Source organism: Anguilla anguilla, chromosome 2 (assembly GCF_013347855.1).
Source record: "Anguilla anguilla isolate fAngAng1 chromosome 2, fAngAng1.pri, whole genome shotgun sequence".
Lineage (NCBI taxonomy): Eukaryota > Metazoa > Chordata > Actinopteri > Anguilliformes > Anguillidae > Anguilla > Anguilla anguilla.
The window spans coordinates 65,646,214-65,664,420 of NC_049202.1; the positions used below are offsets into that span (position 1 = coordinate 65,646,214).

Genomic DNA, 18,207 nt, shown 5'->3' on the forward strand with positions numbered 1-18,207 from the left:
CTCTCTCTCTCTCTCTCTCTCTCTCTCCCTCTCTCTCTCTCTCTCTCTCTCTCTCTCTCTCTCTCTCTCTCTCTCTCTGAAAAAGGGGTAGCACAGCCACAGAAAAGCTAAAAATGTCAGAAAAAAAAAATGTGTTGAGTTTTTGTTTTGAGAAACGGAATAAAGGGGAAGTGTGAGACAGCCGCCCCACCCCCTGACTCTCCTCCCCTGGCCAGCGATGAGCCTCTCAGAGCGATGGAGGGAGCGCATGAGAGGAGGAGTGCGTAGCACCCGTCTGTCTGTCCCGTGTGTTAGGGTGACCGGGGAGTCTCTCCTCTCTCAGCCTGTCTCCTGCTCTGAGTCTCTCCTCTCTCAGCCTGTCTCCTGCTCTGAGTCTCTCCTCTCTCAGCCTGTCTCCTGCTCTGAGTCTCTCCTCTCTCAGCCTGTCTCCTGCTCTGAGTCTCTCCTCTCTCAGCCTGTCTCCTGCTCTGAGTCTCTCCTCTCTCAGCCTGTCTCCTGCTCTGAGTCTCTCCTCTCTCAGCCTGTCTCCTGCTCTGAGTCTCTCCTCTCTCAGCCTGTCTCCTGCTCTGAGTCTCTCCTCTCTCCGCTGGTCTCCTGCTCTGAGTCTCTCCTCTCTCAGCCTGTCTCCTGCTCTGAGTCTCTCCTCTCTCAGCCTGTCTCCTGCTCTGCTCTCTCCTCTCTCAGCTGGTCTCCTGCTCTGCTCTCTCCCTCATGCAGTCCTCCAGCTCAGACTCCAGCAGAGACGAACCCGCGAGGAGCTGGCCAGCCAGGGAATCATGCCACGTGAGTGCCCTTCGTACTCCCGCACCTTCATCTTCCTCCCCTCAGGTCGCAGTAACTCTCTGATTCAAACTCTCACACACACACACACACACACACATAAACACAAAAACTCTCTCACACACACACACCAAGGCACACATGCACGCACTGGCTCTAACTCTGTCTCACACAAACACACACACACACACACACACACACGCATATAGCCTACATACATACACTCACCACCTGCAGTGGCAGCCATTGTTTTATCAGTCTTTTTGCTTTTTGCTGTGGTTTTGTCCCAGACGTTGGGTAACATTGTGATGCCATTGCAGAAACGCTGTGGGTAGGTGTTCAGTTTCATTTGAATTTACGCTGACTTGCTGGGGATTTACTTCATTGGTTACAGCGCACACAAACTGAAAGTGTGGCGTGTGTGTGTGTGTGTGCCCGCGTTTGCGTGTGTCTTGCGTGTGTGTTGGCGCAGGGAAATTTGTTTGGTTGTGCTCGTATCCGTTTGAAGGTGCTTCTGAGAGACGATCTCTATCACTTAGAGCTGTGTTAAAGGCTGTTCTGTTGAGACCACAATAACAGCTCGGTCTTCCCTTTCAAGCTGCCTGTCCTCCAATCGAGCGCGAGCAGCAGCACAGCACAGTACAGTACAGGACCTCCCCTGTCGTGATAATGGAGGCCTGTATTAATTCATTGAGGACTTGCTCTTTACAGGACTCTGGTTCTGCTGGAGGACGGGTTAGTGAGGCCCAAGTCAGGCCTCGCACGCAGTACAAACAGAAATTGGTCGGCTGCTGTTTCCAAAGCAGCTGTTTCACTGACCGGCCGTGTTGCCGTGGCTACCGTCGGCTGTTTGGTGCGCGGTGGCCTTGCGACGATGGCGGCGTACCGGTCTGTTCGCTTCGTTAGACGGGCCTGTGTTTGGCAACAGCGGCTCTTGCTAAACGCTCGCGGCGGCCGTGCGCGCCGCAGGCAGGATCCCGGCCGGTTGCAGTCATAACAGAACTGCGCTTCCTGCTCCGCTGGGCTTACGCAACTGCGGGGCCGATGTGGCAGTTGGGCTCATTTCACCTACGCTAACCGCACGCTGCTACCTCTGAGAGACGGGGGGAAGAGCCGCGGTGTGAGGAGAGATGGCGGCGCTCTGTAGCTCTAGAGGGACATCTCTGTAGTTCTGGAGGGACAGATGTGTGGCTCTAGAGGGACAGCTGTGTAGCTCTAGAGAGTCAACTGTGTAGCTCTAGAGAGTCAGCTGTGTAGCTCTAGATGGACAGCTGTGTAGCTCTAGAGAGTCAGCTGTGTAGCTCTAGAGAGTCAGCTGTGTAGCTCTAGAGGGACATCTCTGTAGCTCTGGAGGGACAGATGTGTAGCTCTAGAGGAACTGCTGTGTAGCTCTAGAGAGTCAGCTGTGTAGCTCTAGAGGGACAGCTGTGTAGCTCTAGAGAGTCAGCTGTGTAGCTCTAGAGAGTTAGCTGTGTAGCTCTAGAGCAGTGGCGTCAAACTGAATCCTAAGGGGGCCGCAGTGCCTGCAGGTTTTTGTGTTATCCTTTCAGTCAGCTGCCAGTTAAGGCCTTGAGAACAAGGTGTGTGGATTCCTTAGCCAATCAGTGACTTTAATGAACCGCATGTGCTAACAACATCCCGAAAACCAGCAGACACTGCGGCCCTCCAGGACTGGAGTTTGACACTTGTGCTCTAGAGGGACATCTCTGTAGCTCTGGAGGGACAGATGTGTAGCTCTAGAGGGACTGCTGTGTAGCTCTAGAGAGTCAGCTGTGTAGCTCTAGATGGACAGCTGTGTAGCTCTAGAGAGTCAGCTGTGTAGCTCTAGAGAGTCAGCTGTGTAGCTCTAGAGGGACAGCTGTGTAGCTCTAGAGAGTCAGCTGTGTAGCTCTAGAGGGACAGCTGTGTAGCTCTAGAGAGTCAGCTGTGTAGCTCTAGAGAGTCAGCTGTGTAGCTCTAGAGGGACATCTCTGTAGCTCTGGAGGGACAGATGTGTAGCTCTAGAGAGTCAGCTGTGTAGCTCTAGAGGACCTCGCTCACAGAGATGGTCACATGGTCACTTCTCAGGTAGACCCGAAGCTTCCCCTTATAATTCCACTTCTTGTTTTTATTAATTAATGTTCAAATTGAAGGAGGAAGCACGGTCACTGTAGTTCCCCATGAATAGCCAGGAACTATGACTCCTGACCTTTGAACCCTGCTTTACCCTCAACTCCGAAAACTATCCTGAGTACCTGTGAGCCACCCCCCCCCAGGTTGTGGTGGTGTATTACGAGCTCCTCTTACACAAGGCCCTGCAGGACGTGTGTTCATACTGCGCCTCCTCTGAGAGCGAGGAGGAGAGGAGGAGCAGGAGGAGGATGTGGACTCATACGGGAGCTTGTGAAATCGCCACCTCTGGAGGGAAACACCCTGAACCTTTCCAAAAAGCAGGATGCAAACAGATGGGGAATGAGCATTAGGACGTTTTGGTGACAAAAAAAAGAAATTTGCCATTCATCCTGAAAACGTCAGGAGTTTACAGGGATTCCGTTGAGCTGAAGGACTTTGGTTTGCATTTTGCCTTTTTTCTCAGTTAGGTCCGGCCGACCAGGAAGTGGACGTATTCGCTCCTTCTCTTGGCGCGCGCTTCACGGCGCGGCCGGCGGCGAGCGTGTCGGCGCAGTGGAGGGAGCCGCCTTGCTCACGGCTGGGTGTGAAAGGGGGGGAGGCGGCGAGCGGGGGGGTCGTCCTGCGTCCGGCGTGTGTCCCTGCGGGGGGCCGCTCGTCTGTGGAAGAAGGCCCTTGTGATGCGGTCATTTCAGGCCCCCCCCCCCGGGTGCAGGAGCACGTTCGGCCTCGTGCGTGTGCGGCGCGGCGCGTTCTGCTTTTTCCCCCGTTTCCCCCTCCCTGTGGGGACCTGTGGGTTCCGGGGTCACGCGGTGTGAGACCTCCTCCCGGGGACCTCGGGGTCAGGTGTGACTCGGGAGGACGTCGGGCCTGCACCGCGCTGTCTGTGGGTTTGGGAGACCGGCGGTTTCTCTCCTCCACAGCGGAAGCGGAATGGGGAATGGAGAGAAGCAGGGTGTGTGTGTGTGTGTGTGTGTGTAAGGGTAAAAATTTGTTCAGTGTTTACTCAGGTCCCCTTTGTGTATAATATTTCATTTTGTATAAAGATCTGAAACCACTCGGTATGACACAGAATGCAATAAAAGAGGAAATCAGGAAGGGGGAGAATGCTTCTTCACGGCACAGGACACTGTTTCTCAGAGCGCTGGGCGCGGTGTTTTGCTCATTTTGGTAGACTCTATTTTGGGTTTGAGTTGTGACGGTTATGACTGGCGAAAGGCTGTGGGATGCATTTTGGGCGGCGTACTCAGTGTAAATACTGCCCCTGCCTTGTGAAGCCGACGCGTTGCTCAAGCAGGTGGTTTGTTATGTAATCTGCCTCTGGCCTGTGTGTCCCTGTGACTCACCTCCGCATCATCTGCGCCCCTCCAGAACACAGGAGTTCCGACCTGGGCGTCAGGCTCAGCGTTGCGATAGCAGCGCCCCTCCTGGGATTTGGATCCAGAAGCCCCCCCCCCCCCCCCACGCCCCCACCCCCCTGGTCAGAATGGCGGCACGGTAACCGTAGCTTAGCAACGCCGCCCGCAGGCGGAGCCGGGCCAGGAGCCGCCGTGCTGTAAGACCCCCCCCTCCCCCCCCGCCGGTTTCGTCAGGCCCTTCTCAGCACAGGGGCGTTGCGTCACGCCCAACGGTCGGGCGGGGTTCGGCCGGAGGGCGTGTGCTCCTCCGGACGACCTGGCCGACGCGCTTACGTAACAGAGGAAGTATGTCGGAAGGTCACTCTTCTGTTCCCATTTCTGACGCTGCGTGGTTGGAAACATAGCAGTTCTGTTTGTGTTCTTTCTGCCTGTGAGGACACGCGGTCCCTCTTACGGAGCTCCGTCTGTGAACACTTCACCTGTGAGGACACGCGGTCCCTCCTACGGAGCTCCGTGTGTGAACACTTCATCTGTGAGGACCTGCAGTCCCTCCTACGGAGCTCCGTGTGTGAACACTTCACCTGTGAGGACCTGCAGTTCCTCGTACGGAGCTCCGTGTGAGAACACTTCTCCTGTGAGGACCTGCGGTCCCTCGTATGGAGCTCCGTGTGAGAACACTTCTCCTGTGAGGACCTGCGGTCCCTCGTATGGAGCTCCGTGTGTGCTGGGGCCGTTTGGATTTCTACCCCCCGGGCTGTGGGTCCTTTTGCAGGCCTGGAGGCCTCTCGCCGCTGGGGCTGAGTAAAGGATGGTGCAGCTTAAACTCTGGTCGGTGGAGAACTCCTCCGGATGTCCGTTCCACGTTGGTGTAATTTGCATTTGCATTGTGTTGCTGGCTGGTTTGTTGGGCGGGTTGTCATTGAAGGGCTGAATTGCATACAAACAGCTGCACCCGTCCTTTTTATGATTGCAAGTTATTATGCATTGCAGTGTGCACATTTTATTCTGTTTATGTGCGTGTGTGCATCACGGAGGTCTTCACAGTTGTTCGTGCTTTCCACGGGCAAAAAACATTTTGAGAACCGCTTTTTTTATTCTTCAGTTCCCCAAAGCTTATTCTTCCGATTTAACCTCATCGTTACTTCATGATGCTGTGAATCAGCGCTGGGGTTCGTTTCTCACTGCTGTTTCGTGGAGCGAGCGGCTGGTTTCTGTTTCAGGCTGTTCTGCTGGAGCTGACGCTGTGGGCCGCTGGTCGGCGATCGCAGGCCTTAGGATAAACGTTTCTCATAGCACAGTGGAGCGAGGCGGTCTTTTGTGGAAGAAGTTAACAGCTTGTGAGGCATTTGGGTCATGAAGTCAGTTCTGCTTTGACAGTTTGTTCCCCTTGACACTGTGCCTGACCATCTGTGTGTGCATGTGTATATGTGTGCAAATGTGTGTGTATGTGTGTGTGTGTGTGTGTGTGTGTGTGCGCGTGCGTGCGCGTGTTTGTGTGTGTGTGTGTGCGCATGCATGTGTGTGTGTCAGTGTACGTGCGCGCGCGTGTGTGTGTTTGTACTGACTTCTCTCTTTCTGTCTGCAGCGCTGAAAAGTCCTGCTGCCTTTCACGAACAGAGAAGAAGCCTCGAGCGAGCAAGAGTGAGTCCTCCCTTCAGCTTTTACCCTCCTGTGCACGATCATGCACACACACACACACACACACACACACACACACGCAAATGCACGCACACACTCACTCACACATGAACACACGCACATGCACACACAAACACTCTCACATGAACACACAAACACATGCACACGCGCACACAAACACATGCACACACACACATGAACACAAACACATGCACATGCACACACAAAAACACGCGCACACACACGCACGCACACACACACTCACACAAACACACTCTCACATGAACACACATGCACACACACACATGAACACAAACACATGCACATGCACACACAAAAACACGCACACACACAAGCGCACACACACACACACACACACGCACACACACACTCTTTCTTTAAGGACTCTGAAGTACCTGGCGTGGAACATTGTGACACTCTGATTGTCCTCGCTCAAACTTTACCTCCTAATGAGCATTAGCGAAACTACTTTGTTATTGCATCACTCAATGACTACCTCTCTCTCTCTTTCCCTTCCTTTCTCTCTCTCTCTCCCTCTCTCTCTCTCTCTCGCTCTATCTCTTTCTCCCCCTCCCTCTCCCTCCATCCCTCTTCCCCAGACGGAAGACTACCTGAAGAGGAAGATCAAAAGTCGGCCTGAGAGGTCGGAGCTTGTGAGGATGCACATATTGGAAGGTGAGTGGCCACAACTACGCCCCCTTCCTGAGGAACACTGAACTGCATCTGGAGGCTGATGTAAAATCTCTTCATTGAGATGCACAGAAGCTGCTTGTCCCTCTGCAGTTGTTTTCCCTGCATTAGTATTATTCGTGTCAGAAGTGTGTCTGATAAGTGCAGACTCTGTCATGGCGGATATCTCTGGACCGTTAGATGGGCTTAATGGCTTGTTCTCAACATTGTTTTATTATGTTCTGATGTGGCATGCTAAGCGAACTCCAATCATCAAATCAAATCAATTGTATTTGTAAAGTGCTTTTTGCAGGAAGCTTTAGAGTGCCAGCCCATCCGTTTCCTCCTGGCTGTGGTTGAGGACTCTGTTGAGGTCTGTTTAGGCTGTGTTTGTCCGGCTGTTTTGGCTGTTCTTCTGACCCCTGTTCCCTTGGCGCCGTTTCGTTTTGTTTCGTTTCGTTTCTTTTTCCCAGAGACGTCCGCGGAGCCCTCCCTCCAGGCCAAACAGCTGAAGCTGAAACGGGCGCGGCTGGCGGACAACCTCAACGACAAAATCTCCCACCGGCCCGGGCCCATAGAGCTCATCCAGAAGAACATCCTGCCCGTCCTCCACTGCAGCCTCAAACACAGCATCGCAGGTAACCACTGTACCCAGATCAGTGTTCTGCAGCCTCAAACACAGCATCGCAGGTAACACAGCATCGCAGGTAACCACTGTACCCAGATCAGTGTTCTGCAGCCTCAAACACAGCATCGCAGGTAACACAGCATCGCAGGTAACCGCTGTACTGAGATCAGTGTCCTGCAGCCTCAAACACAGCAAACACAGGTAACCGCTGTACCCAGATCAGTGTCCTGCAGCCTCAAACACAGCAAACACAGGTAACCGCTGTACCCAGATCAGTGTCCTGCAGCCTCAAACACAGCATTGCAGGTAACCGCTGTACCCAGATCAGTGCCCTGCAGCCTCAAACACAGCATCGCAGGTAACCGCTGTACTGAGATCAGTGAGCTGCAGCCTCAAACACAGCAAACACAGGTAACCGCTGTACTGAGATCAGTGTCCTGCAGCCTCAAACACAGCAAACACAGGTAACCGCTGTACCCAGATCAGTGTCCTGCAGCCTCAAACACAGCATCGCAGGCAGGCTAAATGTGTGCTCCCAGCTCAGCAGGTATGTAACCGTGCAGTGAAACGTGCTCTCAGGCGGCTGCCATGCCGTGCTGTGCTAACCTGAGTCATGCTGATTTATGAATGTCTGAATGTTCAGACATGTGGCGCTGGCTGCTTGTGCTGAGAAGTAGCAGGATTAGGAAAGTCCAGGCAGAGCTGACAGACTGCAGGTGCAGGTTCCACTGACGCACGCTTGCGGGTGATAAAGGGAACTTTGTGAACTTTATCAGCGGCTGCTCGCAGCAGCCTCCGCCACTGCAGGCAGTCAGGCTGTGACCGCGATGGAGTCGCCGTGGTAACGCCTGTGTTTCCGTCCGTCTCTTTCAGAGGGGGCCGGGGAGAGCTCTTCACTGGACGAGGACAGCAGCGACGCCCTCTCCCCCGACCAGCCGGCCAATCACTGCTCACCACTGGGACACGCCTCCCTACCCTCGCCCCCAGACGTGCTGGCTCACAGCAGCAACCCCTCCCCGACACAGGTACATACACCCCCCTCCCCGACACAGGTACATACACACCCCCCCTCCCCGACACAGGTACATACACCCCCCCTCCCCAACACAGGTACATACACCCCCCCTCCCCGACACAGGTACATACACACCCCCCCTCCCCAACACAGGTACATACACACCCCCCCTCCCCAACACAGGTACATACACACCCCTCCCTGACACAGGTACATACACACCCCCCCTCCCCGACACAGGTACATACACCCCCCCTCCCCGACACAGGTACATACACACCCCCCCTCCCCGACACAGGTACATACACCCCCCTCCCCGACACAGGTACATACACACCCCCCCTCCCCGACACAGGTACATACACCCCCCCTCCCCGACACAGGTACATACACCCCCCCTCCCCAACACAGGTACGAACACCCCCCCTCCCCGACACAGGTACATACACCCCCCTCCCCGACACAGGTACATACACACCCCCCCTCCCCAACACAGGTACATACACACCCCCCCTCCCCAACACAGGTACATACACCCCCCTCCCCGACACAGGTACATACACACCCCCTCCCCAACACAGGTACATACACACCCCCCCTCCCCGACACAGGTACATACACCCCCCTCCCCGACACAGGTACATACACACTCCCCCTCCCCAACACAGGTACATACACACCCCCCCTCCCCAACACAGGTACATACACCCCCCTCCCTGACACAGGTACATACACACACCCCCTCCCCGACACAGGTACATACACACCCCCTCCCCGACACAGGTACATACACACCCCCCCTCCCCAACACAGGTACAAACACACCCCCCCTCCCCGACACAGGTACATACACCCCCCCTCCCCCACACCCCCCCTCCCCGACACAGGTACGTACACCCCCCTCCCCAACACAGGTACATACACCCCCCTCCCCGACACAGGTTCATATACACACCCACACACAGGTATGATCACTCTCCTCCAAACAGATTAATGCCCCTCCCCCTCACACAGGTACATACCCACACACGCACATGTATGCACACGTGTTCAGGAACGTGCACACACACACACACACACATGCGCACACGCACTCGTGCACACTCACAGCGTCCTAACCGCTCTCTCACTGCATCTCTGCAGTTTCTCTCACAGAGCCCTCTCCTCTCCGCCTCTGAGCCCTCCCTCCCTCACAGGCTGACCAATGGCACAACGGCTAGGACAGGGTCCCGCCCCTCCGCCGGGGTTACCAAGGTGAGCGAGCGCTCAGCAGCAGCGCGGTATTCCCGTTTCCATGCCTCCCTTCCTGTTCCCTGGATACGAGCGCTTCTCTCTCCCTCTCTTACGAGACGCGGCGCGCCTCTGTGTCCGTCTGTCCCGCTGCTGCTGCGGGACGGGTCTGTACTGACTGCACTGTTAGCGTTCCGTAGCGCTGGGGTCAGCTGACCGTCCCGCCCCTGTCCTCCTGCCTGCCTGCAGTCCAGGTGCAGCTCGGACCGGACGTCCCAGCGCTCCAAGAGGCCCAAGGACAGCAAGCCCAAGGTGAGGAAGCTCAAGTACCACCAGTACATCCCCCCGGACCAGAAGGCCGAGCGCGAGCCCCCCCCTCAGATGGACGACTCCTACGCCCAAATCCTGCACCAGCAGCAGCTCTTCCTGCAGCTGCAGATCATCAACCAGCAGCAGCAGCACTACAACTACCACACCATCCTGCCTGCCCCGCCCAAGTGAGTCTGTCTCTATGACTACCACACCATCCTGCCCACCCCGCCCAAGTGAGTCTGTCTCTATGACTACCACACCATCCTGCCCACCCCGCCCAAGTGAGTCTGTCTCTATGACTACCACACCATCCTGCCCACCCCGCCCAAGTGAGTCTGTCTCTATGACTACCACACCATCCTGCCCGCCCCGCCCAAGTGAGTCTGTCTCTATGACTACCACACCATCCTGCCCGCCCCGCCCAAGTGAGTTTGTCTCTATGACTACCACACCATCCTGCCCGCCCTGCCCAAGTGAGTCTGTCTCTATGACTACCACACCATCCTGCCCGCCCCGCCCAAGTGAGTCTGTCTCTATGACTACCACACCATCCTGCCCGCCCCACCCAAGTGAGTCTGTCTCTATGACTACCACACCATCCTGCCCGCCCCGCCCAAGTGAGTCTGTCTCTATGACTACCACTCCATCCTGCCTGTGTCTGTGTCTAACTAGTTCTCACTGCCTCTTTTGCGACCGAGCTGCTTGCCCCATCTGAGCAGATTGTGTGCTTGAGTGTTGGTTTAGTAACACTGTTCTGTTCCCATCTCTCCCCTGCCAGACCCTCGGGAGATCTGCAGTCTTCCACAAACACCAGCCCCTCCCAGTCACGGAATGCACCCACCCCATCCACAGCCTCGTCCAATCAAAGTGGCCTGAGCCGTCAAAGCCAGGCTCCCGTGGGAGGGGCCAAACCAGGAACTTTGCCTCCTAACCTGGATGAGTTAAAGGTGTGCCATAAAATATTGCAGAAGCAGCCAGACATGTTTGATGTATTTTAAGAGATGAGTATAATTTAGTGTCATGAGAGAAAAGGTCCTGACGCTCTGCTGCGATCACTCTCACCTCCAGGTGGCTGAGCTGAAACAGGAGCTCAAGCTGCGCAGTTTGCACGTGTCGGGCACCAAGAACGACCTCATCGAGAGGCTGAGGAACTACCAGGAGCAGAGCGGGGGTGCGGCGGCCGCAGGAGGGATGTCCGGGAGCAGCACCCCGAAAAAATCCCTACCCCAACAGCAGCATCAGCACACCCAGCCTGCTGGCTCCTCCCCTTCCCATGGGAACGCCCCCTTCTTCCACCAGTCAGGAGAGAGGGGCTTGAGTTTAGCGAGCTCGCCGGCGATGGTCACAGCTGGGACTCCAAATCCCATAATGCACTTCGGCAGCACAAGTTCTTCCCCGCCGTTGTCGCCCACCTACTCGGAGCGCTCATGCCCGGGGATGAGCCTGGATGAGAGCAGCTGTAACGGGGACGTGTTTGGGGAAACGGTAGGGCTTTTCCCCACTGCTAACAAAGTGCAGCAGCTGACTGGGATTTAGTGAGGATTCGGTGAGACTAGAACGATTAGAGAGTAAAGTACAGAAACAAAAAGCTTTCCAGTACGCTTCAGGTAGATCTTCATTGTCCTCCAGGGTCCGTTTGTTTGCTGCCAAATTACCGTAGTCTCGAGAATTCAGAGAAACAACAATAAGCATGGGAGGGAATTTAAACTAGGAAAAATGCAGTATTTTAAGATGCCATAAGGTAATAAGACCAGTAATGTATTTGTGACACCTGCAAACAAACAGTCAAAGAGTCAATATTTGCTAGAATCATGAGAAATGGTAGTCATCACCTTCAAAAAAACATTGATTATCTTGATGCTTTTGTTTTTTGTCTCTTTATGGGTCAGTTTGTGAAGTGTCTGCTGTCTCCTTTCTGAGCAGGTCAGCTCCCCTCTCACCCAGCCGCGCCTGCACCCCTCCCCACAGAGGGAGAGCGCCTGCCTGCTATCCCAGCATGCCTCTGCCCCGGCGGCGGGCTCGCTGGACAAAGACCAGATGCTGCAGGAGAAGGACAAGCAGATCGAGGAGCTGACGCGCATGCTGCTGCAGAAGCAGCGCCTGGTGGAGACCCTGCGCTCGCAGCTGGAGCAGGGCAAGAGGGGCGGGGCCCACGCGCCCGTCAAGGACGAGCCCCCCGGGGACGCGGGCGGGGCGGCGGTCAAAGAGGAGGCGGAGCCGAGGGTGGAGGAGGCGCGGCAGGAGGCACAGCCGATGCAGACCGTCCTCCAGCTGCAGCAGAGGCCGGGCGACCAGTCACAGCGGCAGCTGCAGCTGCGGCAGAGGCCGGGCAACCAATCACAGCGGCAGACTCAGGTGCAGCAGAGGCCGGGCGACCAATCACAGCGGCAGCTGCAGCAGAGGCTGGGCGACCAATCTCGGCAGAAGCTGCAGCTGCAGCTGCAGCAGAGGCCAGGCGACCAATCACAGCAGCAGCTCCAGCTGCAGCAGAGGTCGAGTGACCAATCGGAGCGGCAGCTCCAGCTCCAGCAGATGCCGAGTGACCAATCAGAGCGGCAGCATCAGCAGAGGTCGGACGACCAATCAGAGAAGCAGCGCCAGCAGAGGCCAGGTGACCAATCAGAGCGGCAGCTCCAGCAGAGGCCAGGTGACCAATCAGAGCAGCAGCTCAAGCAGAGGCCAGGTGACCAATCAGAGCGGAAGCTCCAGCAGTTGCTCCTGCAGCAGGGCCAGCAGAAGCAGAAGAGGCCGTCGCAGTCTGAGCAGGTCAGACGTGTTCCTCTGCTCGTGTCTCTGCTACAGAAGCCAGGAACGCCTTTCTCTGGTTCCGCTCAGTTTAGCTGTTCAAGTTTGGAATCCGCTAAACGTCAGGCTAACATATTATTATATTACAGGTGTCAGTCTTGGGAAAGATCCCTTGAGTTAATTACATGTTCTACATGTTACCCTCCAGAGTGGCTGCTGTTTACTGTCGTTTCTGGCTCTCTCAGGATGTCTTTTTAAACACCTTTCTGCCATTTTCTTTTCCAGGTGTCCCCAGTGTTCCACAGTTCACAGTCTGGTTCCCCAGACCCCTCCCCCTCGTTCTCATTGGACCTCCTCAAGATGCATCCCGCCCCAACCCTGGTGACCGACAGCAACGGCAACCACTACCTGATCGCGGTGACCAGTCGCGACGCGGAGGGTCAGCGTAACGGGTCCTCGCAGGGAAAGGCTACCAGCCGCATCACACTGCAGGTAACCTGGCCTTCTGAAGCGCAACACTGGCCAAATCTGAGGAGGGAGGACCTGTGATATTACTCTGTGCTCTTCTGTGCTGGAGGGAGTGCACAGACACAAAGCAGGCTGCTGCAGTGATGGGGCAGGCCTACAGATATGATTGGGTATATAACGGGTATATGATGAGTATATACTCTAATGGGAGCGTGATGGGTATATAATGGAAATATAATGGGTATAAGATGGGTATAGAAAGGTATATAATGGGTATATAATCTATATACAATGAGTGTGTAATGGGTACTGCATATAAAAGGCATATAGTGGTTATATTATGGGTAAATGTATTCAATATTAAAAGCTTGAAAAAGAACGGAGTAGAAATGTGTTTAAGTTATTACATTCTTTTTTTTTCCCCACTGGTTGCCCATTTGTTTTTCATTGTTTCACCCTATCAGAGTCTACACTCCTCCCCCAGTAAAATCCCTGCCCAATCAGCCTCTCAGCCTGCCAGCATGGACAGCCAATCAAAACAGCCGCGGCAGCCAGGTCTCGTCACTCAGCCAATCAGAAAGGTAGAATCAAGATGGAGGCTTTGCACAATAGATGTTGACTGTTGTCTGAAACTTTACACAGGTTTGTGGAGAAAATGGCTTTAGTTCCAGAGCTGGTATTGCAGCGTTAATTTTCATTTTCTGCCCATCTTAGTTTAAAGCCGGGCACCCACCGCACGCGTATCGACCGCGAGCGTACTACGTGCATATTACGCGCGTAACTGAAGCGTAGTTGAAGTACTGTTGTTACAACGGCAGCGGGCGACGTCGTCTCCACCAGATGCGAACGCGTCGCGAACCGGCTGCGAAGCTCGCGCGAAACAAGCGAACTGAAGCGTAGTTTTTCGCTTCTGTTCTATTTTTCCGGCTTGTCGCGCGTCACGGTCGCCTGTTTATAAATAGAAATATGCTTTAAAATGCTAGGTATACATGCTCTGATTTATATTTCATCCTTATCTTACTGGGGATGTGTGCCTAGTTCCCTCCCAGATATTTTATAAGCAGCTAAATAAATACAAGCCTTTTCGTTTTTGTATTGTCCTTGCAGAAAAAAAGAAAAAAAAACTGGAACCTGGGGAAAAGGCAAACTTAGTTTCGCTATCTTATTTTGCGGAGGGGGTGGGATAAGTTTGAAAATACACCACAGAAAGACGTAGCCTATTGAATGATGTAGAAGTGAATGCACCGAGCAGCGGTTTGTTAGCTCAAGTGTTGGAAGGCAGTTTAACCAACCGTTGCTCAGTCTATTTGACTTCTCCGATGTCTTCGTTCGCCGTGCTTTCAAAAAGGGCTTGTTAATAAAAATCAGATAATCCACAGAGCTTTAAAAAATCAGATTATTTAGTGGTCTTGCCGATGAAAATGCACCTATTTTATAAATGAAGTTGTAAGCAAGCCTTTATTGCACTTGTACTTCAAAGCTTACGGTGTTCATGGCGTTGTGGTGTTCATGTCCCTTCAAGATTAAACTGTTACGCTATCTTTTTGATGATTAGCTGATTTTACTAAATCTGATCCTATACACGTTTTGACGTGAATGACAAGACGACACGGGAATTCCCAATGGTTGATTACGGATTATTTATTATTGTTATTATTATGATCATTATTATTATTATTATTATTATTATTATTATGATCATTACATATTTTTCATAAAGTTGGCACGCTTGTTAACCAAGCAAATAAATTAATGCAGTTTGAGATTGATTATTATGTAGGCTACGTTGCGATTTAAGCTTATGGTAATTCTTTAAAGCGTTTACTTTCTCACGTATTTACATGTGTTAAAAAATATTACCATATTAACAGACTGAAAAAGGTCTCTCACCAAGTATTCACTTACCCATAATCAAAAGTCCTGAACAAACGTGAAATACACGATGTAAGCCCACTGCAGACTGCGAGAGCTACTAGGAATATAGAGCTTTAAGCAAGCCTTTGCGCGACACAAACGGAACCAGTGGAGACACGCTACGCGTCGCGCCGTGCTGCTTCGCCGTGCTGCTTACGCGACGCTTACGCGACGCGTGCGGTGGGTGCCCGGCGTAAGATCTCAGGGAACAATTCTCACATATGAGAACATCTGAAACATCTAAGAATTGTACATGTGGTGGATGTTTGGCACAAGATTTTTACTCTCTATATTTCTCCCAGGGACAGAAGCCAGGACTGCACGTGGTGATCTGCAGCTCTCAGGAGGCGGGCTTATCTCTCTCTGCTCCAGCCAATCAGCAGGCTTTCTTTCTCAGCGATGAGTCTGCTCCCTCTGGAGGCCACACCCCCTCCTCCCCCACGCACAAGCTGATTGTAAGCTGTGTGTGTGTGTGTATTTCAGTTGTCCTGTAGCATTGTGTTCTGTGGCTGTGTGTGTGCGTGTGTGTGTGTGTTAATTTGCTTTTGTTCATAGATTTGTTTTGCCCTGAATGTGTTTATGGGTAATGTGGTTTATTTTGTGTTGCAGTGTGTATTGTAACACTAAGTTAATATCTCTGTTATTCAGGGGGAGGGGAGCTCCGGTCTTGATCAGCACACTCTGTTCAAACCTCCTTCCCCAGCCCCCAAACAGACCTCCAGCTCCTCACAGCGCAAGGTACACCTCACCACCAGCGCCTCTCCATCACTCCATCTCTCTATCTCACCATCTCTCCACCAACACCTCTCCATCACTCCATCTCTCTATCTCTCCATCTCACCATCTCTCCACCAGCATCTCTACATCACTCCACCAGCACCTCTCCATCTCTCCATCTCTCAATCACTCCACCAGCACCTCTCCATCTCTCAATCTCTCTATCTCTCCACCAGCACCTCTCCATCTCTCATCTCTCCATCTCACCATCTCTCCACCAGCACCTCTCCATCTCTCCATCTCACCATCTCTCCACCAGCATCTCTACATCACTCCATCACTCCATCTCTCCACCAGCACCTCTCTATCTCTCCATCTCCCCACCAGCACCTCTCCATCTCTCCATCTCTCCATCTCACCAGCAGTACCTCTCCATCTCTCCATCTCCCCACCAGCACCTCTCTATCTCTCCATCTCCCCACCAGCACCTCTCCATCTCTCCATCTCTCTATCTCACCACCAGCGCCTCTCCATCTCCCCACCAGCACCTCTCCATCTCACTGTCCCTCTCTCTTCTCTCGCTCTCACACGCGCTCTGTTCTTCCTCTGTGTCAGTCTGCGCCCATGTCAGCGTTGGGGTGGGTTCTGTGCCCATGGTAACGGACGCCCGTCTGTTCCTCTCTGCAGGGGAACGGCTCCTGTAGCCAGCACATGGACGATCTGTTCGACATCCTCACCCAGAGTGGAGGTGAGGGAAAGCGCCACGTTCTCCACGGCTCTGTTTGAGTTTCTGCACAGGAGCGGTCACAGTCGCTAGCGCTGTGACTGTCTGCTGTAGCGGCTCAGTTCCCTTCAGCACAAATCTGCTTTTCTCGTACTGAGTGGTTTATTAGTCCTGTAGAGAACGAGCTTGTTTGCATGTCCCGCTGTCCATCACAGGGATTTATGTCTTTAACTCTCTAACTTCCTTTTTCTCTTCAGAACTGTCATCAGGGCTCAAAGCAGACCCTGACCCATCCCTGTCCAACGTGCATCCCGGCAGCGCCCCTCTCCCGTCCCCCACCCCCTCCACGCTCCTCCCCTCGCCTCCTTCACCTCCCGAATCCGTGACGTCCCGGGGGCCCACGGAAAAGACTGCGGGGGCGAGCGTGCCCGGAGACGGGGGCGGGACAGGAAACGGTCGTCTGGAGGACTTCCTGGAGAGCACCACGGGGGCGCCGCTGATAGGGGTGGAGCCCGGCGGGCCGCTGACTTTGATTGACGACCTCCACAACCAAATGCTGAGCACTTCTAGTATATTAGACCACCCCCCTACCCCCATGGACACCTGCGAGCTGAGCTTCACCCCCCAGCACCCCGGACTGGATTTCGGTGACGGTGCTCTGGACAGCATGGACTGGCTGGACATCACCATGAACGGCACTGGGGGGGTGGGGCCCGCCCCTCCCAGCTCCCACATGCCCCCCAGTGTCTTTTCAGTGGACTTTTTGGACAGCCCTGACCTGCAGCTGCACTGGGAGTCCTGCCTATAGCCCTTCATAACTCCATCTTCCTACAGGCTCACTCACTCACAGACCCACACTCACAGACTCATACAGGCCCATACTCACAGAGCCATACTCACAGACTCATACTCACAGACCCATACTCACAGACTCATACAGGCCCATACTCACAGAGCCATACTCACAGACTCATACAGGCCCATACTCACAGACCCATACTCACAGACTTATACTCACAGACTCATACAGGCCCATACTCACAGACCCATACTCACAGACTTATACTCATAGACTCATACAGGCCCATACTCACAGAGACAGACTCATACTCACAGACTCATACAGGCCCATACTCACAGACCCATACTCACAGACTCATACAGGCCCATACTCACAGACTCATACAGGCCCATACTCACAGACTCATACAGGCCCATACTCACAGACCCATACTCACTGACCCATACTCACAGACTCACACTCACAGACTCGTCATTTTATCTTTAATCCGACAGTATTCCCTTGTTATCTTTACGGTTCATCACCCAGCCCTAGTCTCGCTCACGGCCTCTCTCCTGCAGAGGTTCCCAGACTCCCCGGGGTAGATCCAACCCTGTAATTTGCACACACGGCATTTTGCACTGAATCCAGTCATTAGACCCCCCTAGACCACACAGACATGAGGCCTGCTGGCCTTCTAGTCTCTGACTCTGCACTGTACTGAATGTTAGAACTGTTTTCATCACTATGCTGGACTGTCCTGTATCAGCACTTTGCCAAGGAGAGACCCTCCAGGTCTGCAAATGTTTGTCTGTCGAACCACGCAGTAATTTCGCCCGCATTATTCGTTGGAACACATGTGTAAGATGCATTTTTAGGATTATTGTTTTTTTGTATGTGGAGGATGTCCTCATGCGAACTCAGCACCAAACACAGGTGCGGTGTTACTGAGCTGTCGGCCAGGTCAGAGGTGTGATGCCTGTTAGGAGCTTCTCAGGCCTGGCTGTCCCAGTTCAGCCCGCTTTTGGCCTGGTAGTTTAATGTAACAGAGTGAACGTAGAGGTTCACAGCGGGGACGGATTGTTCTGGAGTTTGACT

The 18,207-nt window shown here is 53.6% G+C and overlaps 1 protein-coding gene across 8 annotated transcripts in view; it reads left to right on the forward strand.

Moving 5' to 3' along the window:
- mrtfab (myocardin related transcription factor Ab) overlaps window positions 1–17,227 on the forward strand; it is a 51,051-nt gene extending 33,824 nt beyond the window's left edge. For 4 of the 8 annotated variants that reach the window (XM_035404516.1, XM_035404517.1, XM_035404522.1 and 1 more), the window contains 16 exons: window positions 718–783; window positions 5,833–5,888; window positions 6,506–6,581; window positions 7,049–7,213; window positions 8,077–8,228; window positions 9,362–9,472; window positions 9,698–9,945; window positions 10,539–10,707; window positions 10,829–11,245; window positions 11,684–12,526; window positions 12,791–12,997; window positions 13,438–13,554; window positions 15,190–15,342; window positions 15,536–15,625; window positions 16,292–16,352; window positions 16,586–17,227. In XM_035404516.1, coding sequence (XP_035260407.1) covers window positions 718–783; window positions 5,833–5,888; window positions 6,506–6,581; window positions 7,049–7,213; window positions 8,077–8,228; window positions 9,362–9,472; window positions 9,698–9,945; window positions 10,539–10,707; window positions 10,829–11,245; window positions 11,684–12,526; window positions 12,791–12,997; window positions 13,438–13,554; window positions 15,190–15,342; window positions 15,536–15,625; window positions 16,292–16,352; window positions 16,586–17,136 — 3,482 coding nt within the window. In that variant the 3' untranslated portion in view covers window positions 17,137–17,227. The other 4 variants (XM_035404518.1, XM_035404521.1, XM_035404520.1 and 1 more) reach the window with 4 other exon arrangements.
- Window positions 17,228–18,207: the final 980 nt, after the last annotated feature.